This window comes from Rhamphochromis sp. 'chilingali' (assembly GCF_963969265.1).
Source record: "Rhamphochromis sp. 'chilingali' genome assembly, chromosome: 20".
Lineage (NCBI taxonomy): Eukaryota > Metazoa > Chordata > Actinopteri > Cichliformes > Cichlidae > Rhamphochromis > Rhamphochromis sp. 'chilingali'.
The window spans coordinates 11,892,377-11,919,526 of NC_137947.1; the positions used below are offsets into that span (position 1 = coordinate 11,892,377).

Genomic DNA, 27,150 nt, shown 5'->3' on the forward strand with positions numbered 1-27,150 from the left:
AGCAATGCAATGCTAGTCCAGCACTTTGTTCTGTGACAGGCATGGAAGGGAATGTTTATTAATTTATACACATGTAACTGTGCAACCCCCCCCCCCCCCCCCCCCCCCCCCCCACACACACACACACACACACACACACACTCTCACACACACACATATATATGTACATTGTGGTAGAAGCTGCTGACCTTAAAAAAACATTCATGGCGTTTTCATCGTTATTCCACACACGGAGGTCAAAAAGCAGCAGACTGTGAGTCCCGTGACCTTCTGTCAGAGGAGGTTAGCGATGACCCTCGCTGCCTTCTGTCTGCACTCTGCTGTCTGCCGTCGTGCATATGTGCACATCCTGCCTGCCTCGCATCAGTTCTGAACACAGAAGCGAGCGTCTTCCAACTTCACTCACATAAAACCTGCTTTCCTCTTGTGAGGCTGGAGAGTGTTAGTCAGCTGTTTGTGTGAACGCTCGTTTAAAGACTTTGTTTTGAAATGAGGCTGTGAGGGGGGAAAAAAAAACAAGCAGCGTAGAGAAGTGGAGATACGAGACATTTCCATTCTCACTACACTGTTACTCATCTTTTGTCGGCTAGCTAGTGGTCATTCTATAAATAGTATTGAGGAGATGGCGGCCAGGAGACTTTGTTGGAAAATGTATTTCCATGGAGACAGTTTTCATTGCACTTTGTGATTAGAGGCTCTTTATGAAGGGATTGTAGATGATGTAAGGTTAAAGTATGTATTGTTGCCGGTACAGTTACAGCAGAAAAAGGAAGCCTGTTTTACACAAGCTCGTTACTCAGCTGAAGCACTATCCCCATTTTAATTTGGAAACGACATGTGGACATTGCAAAGTCTGCAACACTATGACTCGGCTACCACAGACACATCCACAAACGGCGTGCAAAGCAAATACTGCTTTGCTTCTTTTTTTTCCCTGCATGCAAAATGTGTGGGAAGACAAACACAGATAAAAATCGTATTTTCATAGACCAGACTCTGAGAGCAGCGCCGGAAAGCGCTGGAATCTCAGGACTCACAAAGTGCCTGTATAAGGAACATGAATGTGCTCCTTGATCACATGCTCCATGATCTTGTTGTTAAGGTATTTAAATGTGGCCACATGTCCAGCATGTGGCAGCTACATTGAATTATCCCAATCTTTTTTTCTCTGCAACTGTTTCCTTGTTCAGCCATTGAGTGTAGCTGTTGTCTCTGGGGCATTGATCTAAGTGTGGGTGGGGCACTTCCTAGTATGGAAAAAAACTCAGCTCATACACTGCCCTCTGTGTCTTCTCTGGTGTTTTCCTGCTTTGCAGCCCATCTGCTGAAGAGCCCTCAGATGTTCCTATTATAAGCAATAAGACGGCAATTGCCCATCAAAGACAGGTTAAATCTTCATTTATTCCTCTACATAGGCACTGCTTACCAACAAGACCAAACGCTTATTGTGCAACCAGACGATTTCCTGGTATCAGCCTAGTTGTTTTTCCAAGGAAAATAGCTATAAAAAAAGGAGGCAGAAAAGCTGAGATTGGCATCGTAGTGGATCAGTATGTACCTCCAGCAGAGCTTTCATCTCACACTGTCAGAGCCTTTACCGACCTGGGTCCTAAGGGGAACCCTGGGGAAATCCCAACCTGGACATGAACTGCATGTAAGGAAGAGGGATTGGAGGGAGAAGAAAGAAGAAGGAAACAAAGAAGTGAGAGTGAGAGTTATATGTGTCTCTTTTTTTCGATATTTAACACAAGCAGTTTCACTTTTTTTTTTTTTTCTCTTTTGTTTTCAGCCGCGGGCAGTGTTTCTAATGTTACAGTGTATTGAGCCGCCTGCAGATACTGCTATTTTACGATGGATATGGGATTACAAGAGATTTTAATCTTTTAAAAAAAACACACACACTGATTTTGTGTGTGAGAAGGGTATATACCGTTTCCTGGAGATGTTTGAAAATCCTGGTGCTGCTGTTGCCTCGGTAACCCTTTGCACCATGATAATGTCCTTTTTCTAACAGAGGATTGAAGGTTATCCACGTCACAGTCTTCTGTTCCCTCCTACCTGTGAATAATAGCTTCTCTATTTTTGATATCTCATCCAGCAAGATGCAGTGCAACACTGTCAGTGAAGACATGTACTCAAAATGAAAAGCCATCTGTACAACTCGATTACTTGGCTCTTTTCATTTTCATTTTTCCTTTTTAACACTTTTTTAAATAAAAAAAGCTACAGAGGAAAAAAAGAAGAAAAAATCAAATCTTTTGAGTCACAATTTCTTTGGGGTTTTTTTGGTTCATGACTCCTGTCTTATTTAGCTGACATGTTGTTGCACACCAAAATGCTTTTTGTGTATCTAAGCCAGTGAGCGTGTCAGAGTCGGTCAGCTTCAGCAGTGTGCTTCCTCAGAAGTAGGGCTGGGCCATATTATACCGTTCACGGTAATACCGGTATAATGTTAGGCAACGATAGGAAAATGAAATATCGCGATAGAATGGGAGTAAAACGCGCATGCGCAGTGCCTTTGTTTTCATACGCACATGGCCGATTGTTGAGTGAAACAGATGATCCAGAATTGGTTTGTAAAAATGGTGCAACTTCCGTGATGTGGAACTGGTTTGGTGTTTGTCCGTCAGATACACAACAAAGCACATTTTTTTGCAGAACATGCAAGCGGCCGTTGTTATTGTCGTATTTGTCGGACTAAGATGCTCTTAAATCTGGGAGTAATCTGGGTCCTAAACTCCGTATGCTTCAGGTCAAACAACACTGCAGCATCACTTAGAGTTAAAAACTGTCTAAATTCTTTCATCTTTAATAAAACGATCAGCATTGCTGCTTTACGAGGTGTAACTATAAAGTTTAACTTCCAGGCATCCATGAAAACAAAAGTTATTACATTTAACGGAGTTAGAAGTTAGCAGGAAGCTAGCGGAAGTTAGCTCGCTAGTTTCGCTAGTTACCTAAGCATGATATTGCATGTTCTGACTGAGAGATTTCTGAAAAAAATCAAACGTACACCTCTGCTATCACTTGCAACATAAATGAAGACAGGAAACTAAACAGCAGTGATGTTTGTAGGGTTACTGAAGTTGGGCTAGCTGGTATATAATGATGTGCTACGTGATCGCTAGCGACACAGCTATGTTAGCATAACATAAACAGTGAAGCTGGAGGACGAACACTAACACTTTTCCACTTATAAAAGTTAACGTGAAGGTTCTTCATGGTTAGAGACAAATGCAATCGCATGGCAGGATGCTGTAAACGGACCAAACTTCAGTCAGGAGAACAACTGAGATAATCCATCCACAATACAAGGTTAGTCATTAATATACTGCAGCAACATGGGAATAGAGCAGCTGCCAGAGAATTCAACATTAAGGAATCAATGGTACAGAAGTGGAGGAAGCAAGAAGAATGAGTTTAATAAAGTTTGATTCTGACTGCTTTGTTTCGCTTAATGTGCCTTATAATCCCGTGCACCTTATGGTCCGAAAAATGCGTACTGCACACTGCAGTTTAATGTTGCAAAGCACCTCTTTTTAACTTCAGTGGATATTATACATGGTTATGCTCAGGACATGTCAGCCCATTTCTAGTGGAAATGCCTTTTGGTTAAACTTTCAGCAAGCAATTTGCATTCGTACTGTTACATTTTTATAAAGCTTTAATGTACATAAAAACCAGCTTCTTGTTTAAGTGAATATAAATGGAAGGTTGTCTTTTTGCACTAGTAATGTTGTGGAGTTGTATTTTGTCTCGCATCAATTATATCGTCGGTTATATCGTTATCGCAAATTTTCAAATATATATCGTGATAAATATTTTTGGCCATATCGCCCTGCTCTACTCAGAAGTACTTCAAACAGACTGGAATTCATTGATTAGAATAATGGCTTATATGCTTATTATATGCTTATAGTATTAAATACAAAAGGGCACGATAAAAGCTGTGGTTTTAGGCTCAGCTGACCCTTAACCTTTTTATAAAAAAATATCCCTGTATCTTTTTATTTATATCAATCATGACTCCAGGTGCTGAAACATGCAAAGCTGAATCTAGTTTGATGAAATGCCATAGGAAAAACCCTTATATTATCTCTTTCAAAATAAATGCTTGGCAGTAATTTGCTGATGGCAAATATTTGATGTCAAGGAGCAGCACAAAGCATTGAATTGGCATGAATGATATCTAATACCCGCTGCAGGAAATGTCCCTGTAGGTATTGGCAGCACTAAATTTCTATTTTACAGTGCACCTGTTACAACAGTTTCTTTAAAAAAAAACAACAACCCAAAACTATGGTCTGTTCTGTACAATAACTTTCCAATATAATACTGTATTCTCAGCCGACAGCATTTATGATGTTAAAATAATTTTCTTCCTATAATTTCCATAAGCAGTGAAATATAGTTGCTTGTACTAGCCTGTGTACCCTGGATTCAGTTTATTCTTGTTCTTGAACATAACAAGATATTTATTGCTTTGTAAAAAAAAAAAAATCTTTGGGAATGCCATGACATTAAACATTTTAATAGCTATCCTGAAAGTGAACATTGGCCAGTTCTGATTAATTCCCTTTGGAGTCTCAGTCACTGTGAGCCATTTAAATCTTTTTAAATGTTCAGAACTTGTGCACAAAAGTCAAAATCTAAACACAAATTAACTGAACTAAACAATCACAAATCTTCTAAATTAATGATTTCAACTCATACATTTACATTATGATGAAGAAAAAAATAGTCTTATACTGTAGAAATGTAATGTGTGTTACTATTTGTTTTTCATCAAATACACCAGCCTTGTATTCACAAAGAGGAGTATGTCCTTGTACAGAAAGTATTTTCACAGCTATTTATTACAGTGTGAATCGCTCACCAGGGCCAAAATATTGCAGTGCGCTGTTAATGTACAGTAATGGCTGCAGTGCAAATGATATACAAGCTCATAATTCCTCATTTAATTCTGGTTTAATGAGTTGAAGTGTGTAGCGCGAAGGGAAGGTCCTTCAATCAAGTGGTGTGGGTGGTCCTGCAGATGTAAAGGATTTACACAGTTTCTAATGCCATTTTAACCATGTGATTGAAAAATATCTATGTGGCCTTAAACATAGCATTTTGAATTTCATAGTAGATATAAAACCAGTCATTACAAGGTTATTCATTCTGAATTTACTGTACGTGTGCATAACTAGGCACGATATGTGAAATGGGGAAAATTTGCTGAACAATTTTTTTTTCAGACTCTAGTCATCCTGTGTAAGTATAAATTTGTCCCACGAGGAACCAACCAAACCTGTCTTATGTAAGCCTCAGGTTAAACAAATGACAAGCCCTTAAATATGTGATTCATATGACTGACTAGAGTTACAGCACAGGCTCAACTTGGAGTCACGCCTGAGCTGCTTCAGCTGCAGTGTTGTGCTGCCGTTCCCCAGACTCTTCTTTGGGAGGCTGAAATAAGTGGTGGTACAGGCAGAAGTTCAAAGGTTATTTGAGAGAATTAACCTGCAAAGCCACAGTGTGCAGTTAGCCTGTGTTCCTTTACTACATCAGCTCTGGTAAGCAGCTACTTTCTGCAGTACTCTGTGAACCCGCCTTCGAATGTAAGCCATATTTTACTCCTTGTAAGCTAAATTTTGCTTTGTAACTTCTTGTGCAAACAGTAAGTGTTGGTGTTGATTGATGGATTTCAAGAAACTGTAAAATGTGGCCTCCTTTGTACTGATGTTATAATTTGCCGCAGCTATTCAGTGCCAGTAGGTTCTTGCTATTTGTGGATTTCACTGATGCTAAGAATGAGTTCTTTTGTTGTGATTACTCAGACGCACACAACCACACATTAAAAGACATGCAGAGCAGAAACACACACAGAATCTTCCCTCTCCTCTCTGATGCTTGTTCGACCCGTCTCACTCTCGCTGGTGCATGTGCTTCCTCCCCCTCACGCCCACATTGCTACTCTCTGCTGATCATAAGCTTCATGATCATAAGTAGAAGGATGTGCATGTATCTTGTATGACATAATACAAACATTACAGTCTATTTCCATGTGTGGTTTCCCACTATCCATTGGCTGCACCCTATTTCTAAATCCTTCCTGTGTCATCTTCAAATCATTTGTCTTTAAAGCTTAAAGACCTCCTTTTTAAAAGCTAGAATGACTAGTAAGGGCTTTAACAGTGTGATAAAGTCAGCAGCGTATGTCCTGACATTTCCGGGCCGTTCCAGCTCTCCAACAAGACCAACGTTAAGGTGTTGCGTTCTCTGCCCTTCTAAGCTTTATTTAGGTAACACCTGGGGCGATAAATCAGGAATATATTTTGTGTTGGATATTCTGTCTCACAGGCTCTCCTGCGCTCCGTTCTTTAGTTTGCTCTTATAGTTCCCGAGACACCTGGGGCTGAAGCTGCTTTGTTGCCGTATTCCATTATGAATGAAGGCAGTTTTGAGGCCCACCCATTCATCTCTGCTGCAGCTGGAGAAGCTGAGCTGTCAGCCTCGCTCTCTTGCACACACTGCCTTCATGAACCAGATGTGTAAATCCCACACAAACTGTGTGATATTAAATGACAGAGGGGGGGTAGTGCATGTTTGCATCCCATACATTTGCAGGTGAGCGTCCGCATTTGTCAGTTAGGCCAGACACTGACCTTGGAGCCTTCTCCTTGTCTGTTTGGTTCATATTACTTTAGAACAACCTTGCGGCGTGCTTCTGGTAATTTCTTTGTCCAACCACACGTGCGCGCACACACACACACGTTCATCTACACAAAAAAGTCTACCTGCCCTTGAGACCACAGGCCTAGTCAGATTCACTCTGAGTGTACCTGCTATTACCCAGTGGAATGATCTTATATCACTGACAAACACATTGTTGACTGCATCAACTGTGCTGTTCAAACTTTCACACCACATAGAAACTAAGCAAGTGTTTAGGGTGACGCTCACTGGACGGCGGCTTCCTTCTTCTGTTGTTATTTAACACAAAGCAAGGATGGACAGATGACAATGACTTGTTGCCAGATACCTTGTTTAGAAATGGCTTTTCCACATCAGAGCTTTGGCAAATGAATGTTATCTGGAACGCACAGACTTCTTCAGCCGCTTAAATGGAAACATCCCAAAGAAAATGGAAAGTGTTTACCTTTGAAACCCATGGCTCACACTTCATAGTGTGCAAAAGGACGCAAATAAATCACAATAAGCTTAGTGTCAGAGAGAATGATAAAGACAAGTCGAGTATTAAAAACTCAAAGGAGCTATTGTTTGTCAGTTTGCTTTAACTTCATTAAGAGGTCAGCTGGTATTTTAATACTGGGTTAGTCATGCTGTGTTGTCTTTAATTAAGTACAGATGGACAAATTAAAATAGTTTGGATGTGATTAGTCCTTATTTTAAAACTATGTTTATGTATGTATGTTATGTTTTTGTGTAAAGTCTTGCAAAATAAATTGAAGCCTACTAATTTTGTTTTAGTCAAATTTTGCATGAAAAAAATTGTTGGCTTACTAAGCAGTTTAGTAGACGTTAGTGGTTTGCAGCACAGTTTGGACTTGTACACATCAGGCACGGTGTTCATGGCCAGCGTTAAGTTACATCAGTTTATATTGATGTCGATTCAATTCAGTCACTGAATTCCGCCTTTATACTAGCTTCACGGTGTCTAGGAAAGCTGGTTATAAAATTTGTGAAATATCTGCTTACATCATGTTGAATTCGCTGTGCTGAACCCAAAAAGAGCAGTGAATACAGGCAACACAGGCCAGCTGATTGTATCCTCATAAAAATAATTATGGGAATTATTTCTAGGTTATTATTTTCTTTATGCTATAACGCTGCACCCAATCTTAGGGCTCCCCCAACCGCCAAATCTCACTTTAACTTAAACCCCCGGCTGCATCACCCACTCCTAAATGTTCCCATGTCTGTGATGGGATTTCTTGAGTCATTAGTATCCTCTCTTCTTTCCTGGATACAGTGACCGTCTATCCTTCAGCATCTTCCTGTTGCTGTGTATCATTACAGATCATCCAGGGAACCCCTGTAACTCAATCAATTCTTAGCTATAAACTACTTTCACCATCCAGCGGTCGCTCAGCAGCCCCTACCTCACTTTACCCTGCATGTGCAAGTACTGGGTTACAGGGTGTGCTTAATGTGTTGGAAATTTCATTTAAGCCTCCTCCTCTCGTCTCCTATCTCGCTCACTTCATCTTTCCTTTCGGTGCCCAGTTATTGCTTGTAGCCAGCGCAACCCACCACCGCCCTCCATCCTCCCTAAGGCTGGCTGGCTTTCTCTCGCTGGTGCTGGAGAACTAGAGAGGCTCACTGAACCACGCAGGAGAGGAAGGCAAGGAAACGAGGAGAGATGGGACAGATCAGATTGATTCCTTTAAATTGTACAAAATATTGTAGTGCAGAGTCATTAAAAAGGTGCACATGTGGATTGCACGCTGACAGCAGAATTGCAAACGAATGCAGAGAGACAACAGACTCTGCATGTCAGTCTCTTTATGTACCCAGTTTACTATATTAAATAGCTGTGTGCAAATGAGGACTGGAGGATATTATAGCTCACTAGGAATAAATAGTATACACAAGTTATCCCCAAAGAGTCTTTGAGCATCCTTTGGGCACATTTTGTTAGGACACAAGTCTGCTTGTGTTGTTGTTACTGTAATTGTCCTTGTAATTGTCCTTGAAGAACACAATCAAAGTGTTGCCTTTGCAAAAAATGTTTGAGGAATGAAATTGTTGGGTTGGAGCCAATGACTGTGCAGACATATTTTGCAGCATATTGCGATGGTTTTCAGTCTAAAAGCTATTTGTGCTTGGATGTGCATACACGTTCTCTTTTTTGCCCCTACAGTACATACCCACACACTTATTTCACTGCACAGTCTTACAATGAGGCTCACTTAACTGAGCATCTGTGGTATCTTAATGGTTAGCTACTCTGAACTGTGAGACACGCAAGCCTTCTGGATGCTTGCTGATGAGCCGATCCCAGTAATTATAGAACTGGAGTTGCTGGGAATCACCTCAGTTCATGCATGGGGGAATGCGCAGAGGTGACAGATTTCTGGAGTCTCGCCCTGGATCAGAATTCATGTAAACACTCCGGTGGGAGTTGCTGCAGATCAGGCAGCACTCGGGTGTCATAGCATGGGAGACTGACAACATGCAAAGCTAATAATAACTCCAGTTTCGACTGTTGTGACTGAAGTTACCTGCAGAAACGGAGAGCTGAGCTGCTCGCCAGAGTTTAGGTTTGATGTGCACATCTGTGATCAGTGCAGGTTGGTCCCTCAGCAGCTCCAAGCTCATAACACACCGTGCCATAAATCAATCAGTAAATCAATACGCAGCAGCCGCTGAGTTTCACGCTGGGACAAAATGTGTGAAGCAAGTCTCGAATGTGTCACATATGATGTGGTGCAGAGATGCTATTTTATATCTAAAATCGCTCCCCAAAAAAGAGCACTGAGCCTATGGTTTGAACTCTAAATACATCTATCCGTTTTTAGCAGCGTCTTATGCTAGTCTCGTGCTACTGCTGGGCAATACTGCTGTGTTTTGTTTTTGTTTTTAAAAAAAGGAGATCCATAAAATCTATAAGTACTTACCTTGTTTTTCATTATTAGGGAAGACATCATTTCTCCATTGATATATTGGATATTTTAATGCAACAGCTCTCACCCTAATTGAGACAAAATATAGTGTTTAGTATCGTTTCACAGCATAAGCAAGTCAGAGCTACATACGCCTCATTGTAGTTTGGAGTGAATGGTTGAAAATCTGCTTTTCTGCTCGCTGGGTAACAAGATGCACTTCCTTTTTTCTGTTTTTTTTTTTGTCACAGTGAAATTGCTGCCTTGTAAGCAGAAAATAGGCCTTTCCTCTCACTTGTTTGTAGCTTGTTGTGTTTTATCTACGAGTAAAAGTGTTGGGATTTAACCAGCTTGGGGACGTTTGTGTCAGGAGACAAAGTGATGTGTTTTGAGTGTGCGTGCCTCCTCGGTTTGTCGTAGGTAGTATCTAGAGAGAGCAGCTGTCGTCCTCAGTGGCAATCTAATCAACAGAAATAGATGGACCCCCCCCCCCCCCCCCCCCCTCGACCCACCCCTTCCCTTTCTGTGGGTGGCAGGCCGGGTAGTGCAGAGAGGTCACAGCAACCTCATTGAGAAACGCCTCATATATCGTGCCGCATTAATGAGAAGAAACATTTGTCATAGTTTCAGTTGCAGTAATATCTGTCTGTGGAAATTAATATGGTGTGGTTTTGGCCTTACATTGGGGCTATCATTGTTTTTTTTTGGATTTGTGTCCTCTTTTATATTGATTTATGTGCAGCACGTCTGAAACCTTGGTGGGTTAATGAGTCATCTGGCCCCAAACAAATAGAAGGGAGTTAATTGTTCAAGCAATAGCCTGCACTTTGTTTCCCGCAGCTGATTTTTGGCGAGGGCTGGACTTGTTATTTTGTTTAGTATTTTGTTTGAGTGTTAATATACAGTGTAATTCTTGCAAAAAAAAAGAAGGTCGGGGGATTGAGCAATATAAGCGTATTATTCTGTAACTGTATTACTGCAGTTTGAATTCGCTGCCAGGGTGAGTCAGTTTGGTTGCTTGGCAGAGAACTTGCTTCATTGAAAATCACACATCACAGCACCAACAGTTCAACAAATACGCTTCCTCCTCCACACTAACAGACCAGAGGAGACTCTCTTGGCAGTTCATGGACACTTTTTATAGGCACTGGAGTCATGAATATAGGCTCCTCCTATGAGTTAATGTGGTGTGCCTGACCTGTCACAGATAAGGAAGAGGCAATAATCCCTCTGCAGCATGCTATCTTGGTACCAAGGTCCATTCCTATCTTCATGTTGAGGACACTGTGTTTGCAGCTGTGATATTGCTCTTTGCTAAATGTTTTTAGTGGTCGTTCCTACAAGTGTGACCACTTGCAGACATTGGGCTCCTAAGTGGTAATAATACTCAGTTGCGATTTATGTTGATAAGACTTGTGTCAAACACGGTTATGAACAGTGGAGAGTTTCTTTCATTAACTGTCCTCCGCAGCCCTTTCTATAATTAAATCTGCTTGTTTACTGCCGTAGAAGCTGAGAGCTGGAGGGGAGGGGAAAAAATGGGATCGGTGCTGGTTATCATAGCAGCTTGGCAAGGATGCGTTATGCTTGAGCTTGACTAGTCCTGATACTCTGCAAGTGTGCGCAAGCTGACTTTTTCGTTCTTCTTTCATAGGATGTATTCATCGAAGAGACACTACAGATTTAATTTCCTAAAGTTTTCCTTGTATAACGATATATGATGCACAACTGTACGTATGTCATTAAAGAATTACTGCAATACAGAGGTGTCTAGGTATTGCAGTATTAGGGAAGTAGATTACTGTGGGTAAGGTGTTGATGAGTTAATGTTGCATTTACTGGGCTGTTGGTTGGCAGATTGGTTAGTTGTGTCAGCGCACACTGCCAGGTACACGGGTGTTCCCTGTGTGCAGCTGGCATGCTGTCCTTCTGACTCTGTGTGTTTCCTTCCTCTGTCCAGAAACACACAGGTTGGGTAAAATGCGCTGTGATTATTGTGTGAATGTGATGGCTGTGTTTTAAGGTGTCACCTGTCCTACAAAATCCTTAGAAATGGTTGAACTTTGTGCGGCTCCGAGCAAGAGTGCGTTAAGAGGTTAAGGGATGTGAAAATACTGATGCCACTCTCAGGTGGTAAACAACATTATGTCGTTTTCACACTTTGGTTTGTGTACAATTGTTAGATGCTAGTGGGCGGATTTTGTTAGCTTTAGTGAGAGCCAGGTTCCCATATAGTTACAGAAAAATTGCAAGTTTTGGCTCTTTGTAACAGATCAGGTGTTTAAGGTAAAGACATTAGAAGCACTCATTGACGTTTTTTATTTTGGTTTTTATTATGTGCATGCACTTTTTTTCATTTTCAGTACAGTTTAGCACATCATCTTTGGTTCCTGTTTTATTTTGAACGGCTCTACATTTCAAACGTAACGGTGACAGTGGGTGCATTTCACACCTGACCTTTTTCTGTTGTTACTGCTTAGTGTGGAAGTCTTAGAGCTGGTTGGAGCTGCCAATATGTAACGTGTCCACATCTGTGGGTAAAAAAACGCGTAGTTAATATTTGTTGTGGGCAAAGTCGGTGCACTCTCAGTGTTTTTTGTACAATTTTATCTCCACCTAATCGTTCCTTAGTGCTGGGAGGCACAAAATATTGGAGTGCGCATTTTGAAGGTGAAAGTATTTTAGTCATTGCAGTCTACTGTGACTCTTTCATACACTTGCCCACACACACACTTCTGCTGCTATTTTCTGCTTTCCAAAAACGTCCTCACACTCCTGTTTAGTAACTCACAAAGCTAAGATATGTATTTGTGTGTATACAGTGTAGTGTATACAGTAATGTGGAGAGAAAATACGTGTTCTCAGCACTCCTCCTGCAGTTTTGTGGTAACTTTTTGCCTCAATAAGTTGAAGTAATCGTTTCCTATATATGTTTATCAGTCACATCGTTGTTGTGGCCCATTCTTGTCTACAGCTTTGCTTCAATTCATTGAGCTCTCTTGAAGTCCCAACACAGCATTTCAACCAGTTTCAGCTGGCCATTGTAACACCTTGAGTCTTTTCTCTTTCAGTCATTCTGTTTTTGATCTGCTGGGGATCATTGTCCTTATTTCAAACATACTTTAGCTGTCAGACAGATGGCCTCAATTTTCACTATAGAATATAGAGGAGCTTTGAGCTGTTGAGCAGTCCTGTGACTGCAAAACAAGCCCAAATCATCATGTGTCCACCACACTTAGTATGTGTGAGGCTTTTGTGTTGAAATGCTGTTTCGTTTTCACTCATCATGGTGCTGTGCGTTGTCCAAACATCTCCTCTTTTGCCTTTGTTCAGATGTAACTTTGCAAAATAAGCTGTGCCGCCATGTTCATTTTAGAGGAAAGAGGCATTCTTTTGGCAACATGTTCTGTTTTTTCTAATTGTACTGTCATGAGCTTTAAGATTTAACATGCTAACTGAAGCCTGTAGACTCTGACATGTAGCTCCTAGGTTTATTTTTATTTTTATTTTTTACAATTTATAAAGCATTACATGATCTGACCTTGGGGTAAATCTGCTGGGATGTCCCCCTTTGGGAAGATTTTGGCATCGTGTAACACACACTTGAATGCTACAGACTAGCAAACTGCTAAAATGTCTCATGTTCTCACTTGCTAATGATGAGTTACCCCTGCAAAGCATGAAACATAAAATAACTGCCAGAAAATTCAAATGACTTCATTTGTATAGTTTTTGCTACAGCCAGCATTTTCCCAAATATGGTACACTTGGGGTTACAGGTTTAATCAGTTGCATTTGATTATTAGCACCTGGGTGCTACTTACCCTCTTAATTGGAGAAGCAGTAAGATTGTGCTTCTTTTTTGACTTGCCTGTGTTTACCAATATGTGCACTGAAAACCTGCCTTTTCCCTCCCAACCATCGCACAGAGATCACATTCCCAAATATCAAATCTAGCGTATTTTACACTTTTCCTCAAATATAATAATAGTCAACTTGTGCACAACCTAAGAAGTAGAAAACTAACTCGCTGCTAATGCTGGTTTAGATTTGGTAAGCGCGTTTACCTCTAGGTGTCAGCAACAGCAGCAGAGACTTTCTCACACACATGCAGTCTATATGCATACAGTAAGTGCAACACAAAGTTTCACATCATGTTTCTTGCACACGTAACTGCCTCATTTCACCGTGTGTTTGAATGTTTGCCACAAAGAGGAAATATCCCCCACATTTCAACGAGCAGAAAATAAAACCTGCTCCTTCAAAACCTCATTGTAGCTCACAGTAATGCACTACTGATCACGACGGTGGATGTTTTCGTGGGGGGTTGGATTTTGATCATCCCCGCTCTGATGATGATGTCTCCTATTTTGACATTTGTGTCTGTTTGTGGCTTTTCTTCAGCAGGACGTACTGTCTGCTCCTTTCCCCCATCAGACTGTCAGGAGAGCACATGGCCTACGGTCAGCAACCCACTCCACACTCTTCACCCAGCCTACCAATGCCCTGTCTCCACAGGTTAGTGTGTCCACGTGCATGTGCATCTGTATTATAAAGGAAATGAAAACAATAGATTGTCTTATTGATTTCTGGGCCACTTGGCCTCAAGAGGAAATCCATAGTTAGTTGTGTCTGGCTCATTGATGTGGGCAGCCTTTGACAGCAGCTGGGTTTAGCGTTGTCAGCACTTCCTGACACATTCATCACCTATTGCACTTGTCATTTGTAAAGGTCGGTCAGGGAATGGTTGTATTATTATGCAACTGAGACCTCAGATTGTTGTAGGTATTGAATCGATATTGGCTGGCTGAATATTGCCAGTCATTGTAACTTGCGTCACCCAACCTTGAGAAACTACTAGCTCTCCTTTAGTAAAACTTTAATATCAGCTCTTAGTTTTGTTTTTAGTGACCATGTAAATGCTGATAGAATAAAATCTTGTGCTAAACACCTGATTTAGCACAGCATCCTTTTTTTTTTTTTTAGTCTAGATCGACATGCATGATAATTACTGTTCCCATCAAGTCTCAGTCGTTCACTGCTCGTTACTCTCTGGATTAGGAGTTATCAGTTCTTTCATTTTACCTGCGTCTCCTTGATGTCAAGACTAAACAACCCTCTTCATCTTTCAAAGGCTTCTCCATTAAAAAGCTCTTATTTTGGGAGAAGCCTTTGAAGGCTGATTAGATCATTGGACATCAGGTTTTCTAAAAACGGTCACCAAAAAAAAAATATTCAAATGGTTTCACCAGTGGAAGCCCACCATTCAAAACAACCTCCCCACAGTGGTTTTTACCCTCTGATTCAGTGTTGTTGACAGCAGCAGCGTGAGCTGCCGCACGAAGCCGGTTTTCCTATCAAACCTTATTACGCCCTGCATATCATTATCCTGACAAGTATGCATTTAGATTATAAACAGCACCGAGACTTTTCCAAATGGGGAGTGCCACATCAAAGAGGAGAACGGGCAAACAATGTCGGTGACATTTGACTTTGATGTGAAATCATCAAAAAACTTTTCACCAGTTTCGTGCTACAACTACGGAAACTTAAACTCGATGGTTATGTTTGTGTGCACGGTAATACTGCAAACAGTGGTTAGAGCTTCACTGCAGATGGAGATTTTACTTGAAAACTTCAGTCACTACTACCCAACTTGCCTGTCCTCTCATGTTTTCCTACCTGAAGGCTGCTCGGGTCGTTGTTGTGGCAGTCCTCTATGCGATTCAATCTCCTCTGTAGAGAATCTTTTGTTCTTCAGGCGCAGTTCAACTCCATCATCTGGGACTGCAGCTGGTGACAGTTTTCCTTGTTCTGCTCTGCTGCCTCTGTGTTTCAGTGACCCTCCTGCTCAGAGCAGAGAACAGAACAAGGACTAAAGTTGCCAGCTGATGTCCAAGTTGGTGGACATGGAGTCCATCTATGGCACGAGGCTCAATGCAGACGAGGGATTGAGATGTCAAGCAACAATACTATACAGTATTTACTGGGGGGAACTGTTCACATTTCCTTTGAAGATTGCTGTCTGCTTTCAAACATCATAGTTGTGCTCGGCTTGTGATATACTATCATGACCTGGAAGTTTGAGCGGTATCTTGTTTTTGCTTTCAGTCCATTGTCCGTTGTAGTTTTTGGCTTTGCCTGTTTTTCCTGTACAGTTCCTTTTAATTTCCCCACGTCACACACGTTCTACCAGAGTGTGGGAATCATGGTGTTAACTGTTGATAGGAAAACTTGTGTCGGCTTTACCAGCTAATCAGGAAATGAACATTCTGAATACTTTGTCTGTAAAATAGAATAGAATAGAATAGAATAGAATTCAACTTTATTGTCATTGCACATGCACAGGTACAGGGCAACGAAATGCAGTTTGCATCCATCCAGAAGTGCTTTAGTGATATAGATATATTACAATATATATTAGCAATAATATAGATATGTGAGTATATTACAGAAATGGGTCTATTATGGTATGTTATAATGTACACGGTATGAAGTATGTTGTGAATATTCTATAACTATAAGTATGTACAGGCTGTAGTGAGTACAAGCTATGTACAGGATATGAACAGGATATAAATATGAAAAACTATACAGAATATGAAATAAATAACTTTACAGAATCTGGGATATACAGCTATACAGAAATGGGAACTATGCAAGTTGTAAACAGTTGTAGGATTAAAAATTATCGAATGTACAGAATGATTATTTACACAGAGCTATACAGTAGTGCAGTTAAGATAAGTGAGGGTGTAGATAGTTTCTACAGAGGCTATATAAAGTGCTAGTGGTTGTGAGTGGTGGTTCAGTCCATGTTATTATTGTGTTTGAGGGTACAGTTGTCCATTGTGGGTGTGTGTATGTTCAGTCCATGAGTTTAACGTGGGTCAGATGTCAGGAGGCAGAGTTCAGGAGTCTGACAGCTGTGGGGAAGAAGCTGTTCCGGTACCTGGTGGTCTTAGTCCGGAGGCTCCTGTGGCGCCTCCCAGAGGGCAGGAGGGTGAAGAGTCCATGTGATGGGTGACTGGGGTCTTTGATGATTTTCCCAGCCCTTTTCAGACACCGCTTCCTGTAGATGTCTTTTATGGCAGGAAGTGGTGCTCCGGCGATGCGCTGGGCAGTTTTCACGACCCTCTGCAACGCCTTCCGGTCCGAGGCAGAGCAGTTCCCGTACCAGACTGTTATACAGTTGGTCAGGATGCTCTCGATGGTGCAGCGATAGAAGTTCACCAGGATGTCTGAGGACAGGTGGTTCTTCCTCAGGGTCCTCAAGAAGAAGAGGCGCTGGTGAGCCTTCTTGACCAGCTTGGAGCAGTTGGTCGTCCAGGTGAGATCCTCGGAGATGTGGACTCCCAGGAACTTGAAGCTGCTCACACGCTCCACAGCCGTCCCCTTAATGTGGATGGGTGGATGTGGGTCAGCATTCCTCCTGTAGTCCACGATGAGCTCCTTGGTCTTCTCGGTGTTAAGCAGCAGGTTGTTTCTGTCGCACCACTCAGCCAGACGATCCACCTCCTCCCTGTAGGCGGCCTCATCGTTGTCACTGATGAGGCCAATCACCGTGGTGTCATCTGCAAACTTAATGATGGTGTTGGAACCATCAGCAGGTCTGCAGTTGTGGGTGAAGAGGGAGTAGAGGAAAGGGCTCATCACACAGCCTTGTGGTACACCGGTGTTCATTGTGATGGTAGATGAGCAGCGGTTATCCAGCCGGACATGTTGGGGGCGGTTGGTCAGGAAGTCCAGTAACCATTTGCAGATGAGGGAACTGATACCCAGGTCTGTCAGTTTCCTGATGAGTTGTGAGGGGTGGATTGTATTGAATGCTGAACTGAAGTCTATAAACAGCATTCTGGCGTAGGTGTTGTTGTTGTCCAGGTGTGAGAGGACAGAGTGCATTGCGATGGAGACTGCATCCTCTGTGCTCCTGTTCTGGCGGTATGCGAATTGGTGGGGGTCCAGGGTGGGGGGGAGACAGGATTTGAAGTGTGCTAGGACCAGTCGCTCTAAGCACTTAGTGATGATGGGGGTGAGTGCTACTGGGCGGTAATCATTGAGGCAAGATGGGTTGGAGTTTTTGGGTATCGGGACGATGGAGGTGGATTTGAAGCAGGCCGGTACCACAGCGTGGGCCAAGGACAGATTGAATATGTCTGTGAGCACTCCTGCAAGCTCCCCAGAACACGCTCTGAGAACACGCCCGGGGATGCCATCAGGGCCTGCAGCCTTGTGGACATTGATCCTGCTCAGCACCGCTCCTACATCGGTGGGGGAGAGAGTCATAGGTTGGTGGTCTGGCGTCATGTCTGCTTTGGTTGTGGTTGTGGGGTTCCCTCGCTCAAAACGAGCATAAAAGTTGTTGAGCTCGTTGAGGAAGGAGACATCAGAGGATGCGGGGGAGGGTTTGGTGGTCCTGTAGTCTGTGATGGTCTGGAGTCCTTGCCACATGCGTCGGGGGTTGGAGTTGGAGAAGTGTTCTTCTACCTTCTTTTTGTAATGGTGTTTGGCTTTTTTGATGCCCTTCTTTAGATTAGCCCTGGCTGTACTGTAGGCGTGTGCATCTCCTGACCTAAAGGCAGTGTTGCGGGCCTTCAGGAGGAGACGAAAATAGCATTGGTGCATAGCTCTTTAGTCATAATGAGGAATGGGTCTATTGTCATTCAGAGTCGTTTTTAGAGAAAAATAACAGCACTGTCCAAATATCTCAACTTCACACAACACAAATGCAGGATGTAGATATTTAATCAGCTGGGACTTTGGTCATTAAGTTAAAGTGACAGGATTTGTATCCAGGCAACCATATGCCGTATGTGTTCAGTTAAGTCCGTTGGGAAAATTATGATTCACATCTCAGATTGTGATCCCACACAGATTTAAAGTTAAGTTCTCAAAATGTCTAATACTCCTGTGGAGGCCTTTTCTTTTCTTTTCTTTTCTTTTCTTTTCTTTTCTTTTCTTTTCTTCAGCACAGTTCAATAGTCCTAAACTTTACTTGCTTATGTTTGAATCAGCTAAGCTGTCTGGTATTTTGAGCGTTGCAAGATAACAAACTTAATCTGAAAGAAATTGAATGAGTCTGTTATAGTTTATGTCTGTTGCTGGGCTCAGTAGCGTGATATCAATACCAGATGAATTTCTTCCTCAGTTACAAATTTGATAGACTGTTTGCTATCCGTTTATTGAACCATACTGCAGGGGGGAAAAAGACACAATGATACAAGTGAAACTTTTGTTGGATAGCTCGAACTCTGCGGCATTTAAAGTCAGAGGTTTTGGATGTAATCTGCAGCACTTCAGTGAGTTGTTGTCTGAAAAGTGCAAATGCTAAATCTAAAATCTGCCCAAGATAATTATTCATCAGTTCATGTTGTAACGATTTGGTGTATTCAATGTGGCTATGTACACATGGATCTCTCTCTGGGGGCTTCCCATGATGCACTGAGTGTTTCTTCTTCACTCACAGTGTTTATTCAGCTCTCTGCATGTAATCATTATTATTGTTATTAATCTCTGGCTCTCTTCCACAGTGTGTCTTTTGTCCCGTCTTCCTCCCCTCACTCCCATCTGGTCATGGCAGATGGCTGCCTCTCCCTGACCCTGCTTCTGCTGCGGGTTTCTTCCTGTTAAAAGGGTGTTTTTCTTTCCCACTGTTGCCAAGTGCTTGCACAATAGGCGGGAGGGGAGGGGGGGTCACCTGATTGTTGAGGTTTTCCCTGTATTGTTATAGGGTCTTTATCTTACAATATAAACCTCCTTGAGGTGACTGCTGTTGTGATTTGGAGCTATATAAATAAATTACAATTAAATTGAATTGAATTAAAATATAACAGTCCTTAGATCTGACAGAGTGACCTTTCAACTTTGCTATTTTGTCCTTCGACTCATCTCCAACTCCTTGCACTTGGTCTTCCTGTGACTAAGATCCAGGAAGAATCCAATAAAACAGATACATTATGGAAAAATGATCATTTCAAAGTTAAGCGTCCGTTTTTTTTTTCACCAGGAAATACTCTTGACCCTGCGACGTTATCCTTGCATGGAATAAAACTTTTATGATGAGAACACGATATTTATCCCTTGAGTGCTTGTAATCCTTGTGCAACAAATAGCAGCGCATTAGCTCGTCTCCCCCTCTTTTCTGCGTGTGTTTATGCTGTTACTTGGAGCAAATGTATGTTCAGTGTGCTTTGTTTGTGCTCTGTGCTTATGTGTCACTGGTCTTTATGAAATGAAGAAGGGTGGGCATGGATTTGCACAAGGTGGGGGTGGCTGTACAATGAAAACCGAGCCGAGGCTTTCTCTTGGAGTCCTGTTTACATTTTGCTGCAATGGGCCACTTGAAAAGGCATCGGGTGGAGTGATGTTAAATGAGAGCAGTGCACAGTACACACAACTTGCCTTGCCTGAAAGTAACAGCTTTAGCAGCGGGCTGTATTAGCAAGTTCACTGTAGAATGACGCAACAGAGCTCACAGGAAGCCCGTTCCCAAGCGTCCCTTTCCCTGCCATGTACCCTCAAGAGAGACAGCTGTTTGTTCAGAGGGCAGGGGAGGGAGGAGACATGGACGGCCCAGCAGGGAGTGTTTGCCTTGCTACGGCCTGTTGTCTCTGCGAGGTAGAGCCGGGGATGATACTGCCTGAGCCGTAGTAAAACAAGGAAACATCAGCAAAACAGAGATGCTGTAAAGAAGCACAAGAAATCAGGCTGCATAAACTTGTTAGCTTTGATAACACTGGCTCTAAAAGTGCCTGCTTGCACTGTCTGCCGTTTGTATATAGCACTGTTATCAGTCAACACCCCCCCCTTTCATCTCATTGACACCCTTCTCCCTCGCTCCTGCATTGCTGCAGTACAGGCACTTGTCTCCTCCTTGGCTAAGCCAGCCCTCTCTCTCTCTTTCCCTCCCCTTGTCTCCAACCTTTCCTCCCTCCCCTCCTCGCTCTGCCGTTCTTTGGCATCCTTCAGTTTAGCTGCAGCTTCCCACAAGGCCCTGATGGGTCAAAGCTACACAGACGCGCACACACAAAGCAGTTTACAGCAGCGCCATTCACGCACGGACCTCTCGATCCATCTGCGACTCGGCTCCTGCGGAAGGCAGCCGTGATAGTTTTAACAAAGTTGTCAAATGTCAAGCAGACACGTGAAGAGAGAAATCTAAAAGGGCGGGTGTCGTGGAGGGGGGCACAACAAGTTGCTGTCTCCTCACTTGAGCCTTGCCAGTTCAGCTCATGAGTTCAAAACTGCAGGGCACGCGAGTGGATGGATAAAAGATGGAAGCAGAAAAGGTTCGGGGGGTGGGAGGAAGGCAGCAATCATCAGGATGGCAGCTGGTAAAGGTGTAGCATACGGCAAGGGCAGTGAAGGTGTCGCTGTGACTGCAGTCTGCAGAGCTCTTAAGCAAGTCACATTCATCATTCACTTTGAATCATGTCTATAGCAAAGCTGTGTCGAATAGATGTGTCCTTTTCATGTTTTGACCAGTTTTTTTTTTTTTTAAAAAAACAACAAAAAAAAACATTTGTTCAGTTCAAGGATTTATTGCCTTTTCCAATCCTTTTGTAAGAGGGTGTAATCAGTAATCTTCACCTTCCTCTCTGACAGGTGGGTGTAGTTCAAGAGCCTTTTACAGAGAGAGCTCAATGTACAGGCTTGCATCAGAGAGACGAGGGGTTGAGAAATTGCCACTGACTGAAAACTATGGCTGTGCTTTTTGGAGGGAGGCAGGTGTATTTTAAAGTGAGCCATAAAACCTATTTGTTGCTGTATTTATATGATGCACTGAACTCCCTCAGCAGATGTGGCCAACCGCCTTTATCCTTGAAGCATAATGTTTCATTCTGAAGCAGAGGCTCGAAACTCGCTCTGTCTCTATGTTTGCGTCACTTTCTCGCCTTGAACGGCGCTGATTTAATGGACTTTATGGAATACCTGCGTTATGAGCCCGATTATTACACATCTGCCACTTTAAGCCAGAAATGAATTTTGTTTGAATGTCGTCACAGAGCATTAAAACGTTAAACCCGTTTCCCTCTTTTCAGTCATTTTAAACCATGTCTTTTATAAAGCTAAGCAATAAGTAGCCTTGAATTTAAGTTATATGATTAACAACATTGATGACAGCATGGACATTTATCAGAAAGCACAAAGCTCTCTATTTTAACCCTCTCATCACCAATAGTGTCCTGCAAAATAAAGATTAATGGCCTGTTTCAAAGGATATGCACAGTTTACCTCAAATGCTCAAGGAGACAGCAATAATCAACGGTAATAAACTGCACTGAGTTTTTTTGTTTTCATTATCTTTTATTGTTTGAAAGCACCGGCAGACTTGTTCGGCTTTAATTAAGTCAGCAGGTAATTAGGATGTCTGTATGCTTGTTTTCATATGACTGTTTTGAGTGACGGCACGCAGCGAGGAGAGACACCGAACCAGCGTTTCGTCAAGCGTCATCTGTGCGTAGCTCTTTTTGTTGACTTCTAGTCAAATGGATTATTCCCGAATGACACGCAGATACTGATCGGCCTAGCGAGCCTTAAGCCTACTTTAAAGTCACAGATGCCATCGCCGGGTCTAATTGCATTATTGATCAGTTTGTGTCTGTTGGAGCGTTTTGCACACGTAGCTGCAAAAATGAGATTATTTTTTACTGCTTACGTTTCCAGGCAGCGCGCATTTGAATATTTATCAGGTAAACAGAGCACTGAATTGAAGTGAGGATAAAAAGGATATTGTTGTGAAAAGGAGTGCGTCTGTTTTATGTCCCGAATGAAATGCCACCACCATCAAAGTTATGCTTCAGAGCGCCTGTAACTGTCGAGAAATAATTCTCTGCCGATGCGTCTGATTATTTATTTTCCACTCTGGTTTTAAACATTGGTGTAAAATAACTCTTGTGTCTGCGTGTTTATCCGAACTGAAGTCCTTGGGCGCACTCCTGTAACCGATAACAAACTCGGTATGAAGAATTTCAAAAAGGAAATCAATTTGCTTTCAGGATGGTAACTGACATTTTTCCGTCAGAGTATCAGTTATCCAGTTGAATAAATCTATTGATCTTCGCATCTCAAACTCCCATTGATTTGTAACCTGCCCGCCGCTCAGCAAGCCGTCATTACATCATTAGAGAAACTGCTGCATGCTTGAATTTTGTGATTAGTTTGGGATCTCCTCAAACTAATAGTAGTGACTTAAATCTTGCTCATCTGACTGGCCAGTCATGGCTGATGATTAATGCTGTTTGTAAATCGTCATCGTCATGATGTCGTCTAATAATAACGCGTTTAATTAATACAGCCGACACACGTGGTTAAATCTCAGTCAACTCTATGTCGAGGCAACCTGATGATTAAGCAAAGAAAAAGCGTGCTTATAAACTATGTGCTGATATTCGGAAATGCAGATGCCTTGCAGATGTATTTTATAAAATCCTATTAAACACAACTTTATGAGCGCCCATTAAAAGCATAAATCTCATAAATATCATTACTGTTGTACAAAACGTTGCTTGTCGTGCAAAATTTCTTGTATGATCATCAAAAACATAATTTAAAAACACTGTCAGGTTAATTTTGAATCGATAACTTTTTTCTTTCCTCCCTCTTTTTATTTTATCTCAGAAAGCCTCAGATCAGCTGAAACACTCAGTTTATTTAAATCCAGGTTGAAGACTCACCTGTTCTCAGCTGCATTTGAATAAAGCACCAAATCCACACTTTAAGCTTAAATTTCAAAACTTACATTTAACTACTGATTTTATCTACTGTTCTGATTTTATCTGTTTTGATTTTATATACTGTTGTTTGTTTGTTTGTTTGTTTGTTTGTTAATTAGTTAGTTAGTTTATTTGCTTGTTTTAATCAATTTTAAATCATGCTTTTTATTTGTTCTTGTTTCTAATGTCTCTGTAAAGCACTTTGAATCACCTTGTTGTTGAATTGTGCTATACAAATAAACTTGCCTTGCCTTGCCTTATCATCTTCAATTCAAGAAATTAACCAGGTTGATGATTCGTTCCATTTAATGGCTTTTGAAAGGTATTGATACTCAATACTGTCTATTTGATGTTTACTTATATTCTAATTGGGAAATGTAGTTATTACCTTTAGTAGTTGTCTTCAAGGCATTTTGTTGTCTGTAAGCTCTGTTTAAATATATTTTAATGAAATATAAACTCTCAACAAGCACTTTATTAGGTGCACCTTCTCAACTGCTTGTATTAGCCAGTATTAGCCAATCATGTGGCAGCAATTTGATGGTTGAGACTACCCGCTGAAGCTCAAACTGAACATCAGGAAGTAGAAAAGATATGTTGATTTGTTGGAGTATTTCGGAAAATGCTGATCTGCTGGGATTTTTTCCCAGACAACCATCTCTGGGGTTTACAGAGAACAGATAGGAAAAGAGGAAATATCTGGTGAGCAGCAGTTTTCTGGGCAAAAATGCCTTGTTGATGCTAAAGGTCAAACTGCTTCAACCTGATAAGAAGGCATCTGTAACTCGAATAACCAGCGCTAGAGTTGGTAGAGTTAGAATTTGACTGAAACAACGTGAAGTCATGATGCCCTATACAGTTTGGGCTTGTGGTGGTGGTGTAATGGTGTAATGGAGATATTTTTTAGCATACTTTGGGCCCCTCAATATCAACTAAGCATTGTTCAGACACCACAACCCAGCTGACTGTTGTTGCTGACCATGTCTGGTGACTATTTATGACCACAGCTTGCCCATCATCCGGTGGCTGCTTCCAGTAGCATGCCATGTCTGTAGACTCAAATTCCTTCCACAGTCACCAGATCTTAATCCAACAGAGCACATTTGGGATGTGGTAATATGGGTGATTCATTACGCATGTGCAATTGACAAATCTGCAGCAACTGTGCGATGCTGTCATGTCATCATGCACCAGAATCTCTGAGGAATGTTTCCAGCATCTTGTGGTTGTGCCATAAAGAATTAAGGCAGTGCCAAAGGAAAGGGGTCCAAGCCAGTACTATCAAGGCATGCCTAATATAGTGGCATGTGAGTGTATTTATTAACCAGCTTCTGTGTAATCTAGTAGTCTTCTTTCTTACAAGCAGGTGTTCCTTATAATGTAAACACGATGTTGGCATCCATGTAACAGAAGTCTGAATAGGAATAATTTTTCTTGAGGATCTTTTGATGTTAGCTGAAATGTGCATAATCCCACAGCCACAGCCTAAATACTGTGTTTATAGGGGCTCCACTTTGCTGTTTTTTTTTTAACCTACATAATCGCATTAAGACTAGATTATTTCAGTGTATTAATTTCACTGCACTTCCTGTGATGGTATAGGGTGACTTGCAGCAACATTTTAATTATATGAAATATGAAATACAATAAAAAAAAAAAAAAAAACACAAAATAATTGGCCTAAGAAAAAAAAAGTCTAAACCCCTGTGAACTGTGTTAAAAGGTGGGTTGTGCTATTATTGAAGGGCTGTCTTTGTTCCACTTAACACCAGTGATCAAACTGGGGTCATGCTATGTCGGTAAGCTTGCCAGAGGTTGATTGAAGCTGAAGCTGTTAAACCTCTAATATGTAGTAATAACAGCTCTAGGTGATTAACTCCACATACGCATTATTAACACGTTATAAAAAATAAATAAAAGGAAGGTGTTTAACGTCATGGTTCACTTGGATTATTTCAGAGCTGCAAAAATTAGTTGCCAGCGGGAGGCAACTTGCCCAAACACCTCCTCTAACATCTGATGATACAGAATTGAGAGAGGGAGAGTTGCAAACAGGTAGAAACAGTGCTGGGGGGTCGAACAGTGAAGTAGGCCCTTGAGGAGGGTCGAGAATCAAATCGCATTGAAACAGGATTGAGTAGAAGAGCAGAGGAGGCAGGATGAGCAGCATACTGATGATGAGGATTAAGATTGTGGATAGGAGCGTGAGGGCAGAGAGATATGGAGACAGGTTTTTGTTTTTTCCTTTTTCCCGAGCATCAGTGATGTTGACTAGCTCACTTTGATTTTAGGTCACGATGTCATTTGGGAGGATAAAAGGGCAGAGATGAGAGGAGGAGCAGGAGGTGATATGAGGGGAAAAGTGACAAGCTTTAACTAAGGAGTCGCCGGCAATGCGGTCTGATCCGTCATTCATTTCAGCGTACTCTACTAGATGCCGCTTATTATCGTCAGCCTTGCTTGGTCGGTGAGTCAGCACGACGTGTGATTTCAGTAGCTTGTAAAGCAGAGGCCATCACATCGCCCGCAGGCGTCATCGCATTGCTGCCCAGAAACCCTTTGAGATTTGAAAACTGGGCTGTCTGCTTATTTGACTGCTGTGACTTCAATTCCCCTACTCTGCAGGTGGGTGACATGACAGTAGCTTCACAGAAACCGGCCCAGTTTCTGCTGTCCAAAGTCTGTATGAGGGTAAGCTGCTTCTCCACATGGCCCCACGGCACAGAGCCTGTGAATATTTGATGCTAGTTGTGAAAGGCCTGGAGTGAAGCGTTTGTTGTTATTAAAAATCTGACAAATAGGACCCAAATGTAAAATCCTGGACGTACCATGTCAGAAAACACGATTTTATCTGAAAAAAAAAATCCTACTGTAGACTGCCAATCACAAACAGTCAGCATTATTTATTCTAACACTTATTTTATTCCGTGTTAACACACAAGGTACACCTACTGCGTCATTTCCTGACGTGCTCAGTACTAACAGTCTGCCTGAGTCACTCATTTTGTAATGCAGAGTGAGAATGTGGCTGCTTCTTATCTCATCACTGGTGAGTATTTAAAAACGAGGTCTTAACCCTTAATTTCCCACGGGAATGCTGGCAGGCCAGTTTTACACGTGGTTTTTAAATGACCGTAACGCCATTAGATACAAACTTTAAATGGTTTTGGAAAGAGGAGCAGACAAGCTTGACAGGGGCATTCGGTGTATCGCGCTAGCATGAAGCATTCACAAAGCCCTGCTGTCTGAACACAGACAGAGAAATGAGCTCCACCTAGTTTTTTCAGTGTCCACGTCACCGTAACTCCTCAGCCATTTTGAGCTAAAGAGAAAAGTCAAATGGTTCTTGAATGATGAGAATTATTTTATAACCCCAAACAGTAAGTCCAGGTGATGGCCATGGGTCATGCTATGCTGTAAGTTCGAAAAGTATAGTTTTTAGCCCAGGGTATTGTCATTATGCTGTCAGGAAGGGGGCAGCTCGGACGCCTAACTTCATGAACACGATAACTAATCTACTAGTAGACGGAGGGTTCGCACTGGCAGCCGACATTATTTTACTGCTGTGTGACACAAATTTGTTAAAACTCACTTCTTGAAATGTACTTCAAAACGTACCTTTTCCGGAAGTGGAAGTGCTGCTTCACTTCTGTGTATTATACTCTCAGTGAGAGGAGTGTAATAACCATTATTCTTTTACCATTCATGCATGTAAAAAGGTAAGCAGTACACAGGGTTGTTCCTGGTTCAGGAGGGGGTGACTGCACATATAAGGCTTATATGAAAAAAAAGCTGTGCATTTTATGTTTGAGGTATTGAAACCT

General features: G+C 41.9%; 1 protein-coding gene across 2 annotated transcripts in view; it reads left to right on the top strand.

The window, feature by feature from the left end:
* mcu (mitochondrial calcium uniporter) overlaps positions 1 to 27,150 on the top strand; it is a 63,958-nt gene that overhangs the window by 15,313 nt on the left and 21,495 nt on the right. The window contains exon 2 of one of the 2 annotated variants that reach the window (XM_080868148.1): positions 14,019 to 14,129. In XM_080868148.1, coding sequence (XP_080724274.1) covers positions 14,019 to 14,129 — 111 coding nt within the window. Of the gene's footprint in view, positions 1 to 14,015; positions 14,130 to 27,150 lie in introns of both variants that reach the window. The other variant, XM_080868147.1, reaches the window with a different exon arrangement.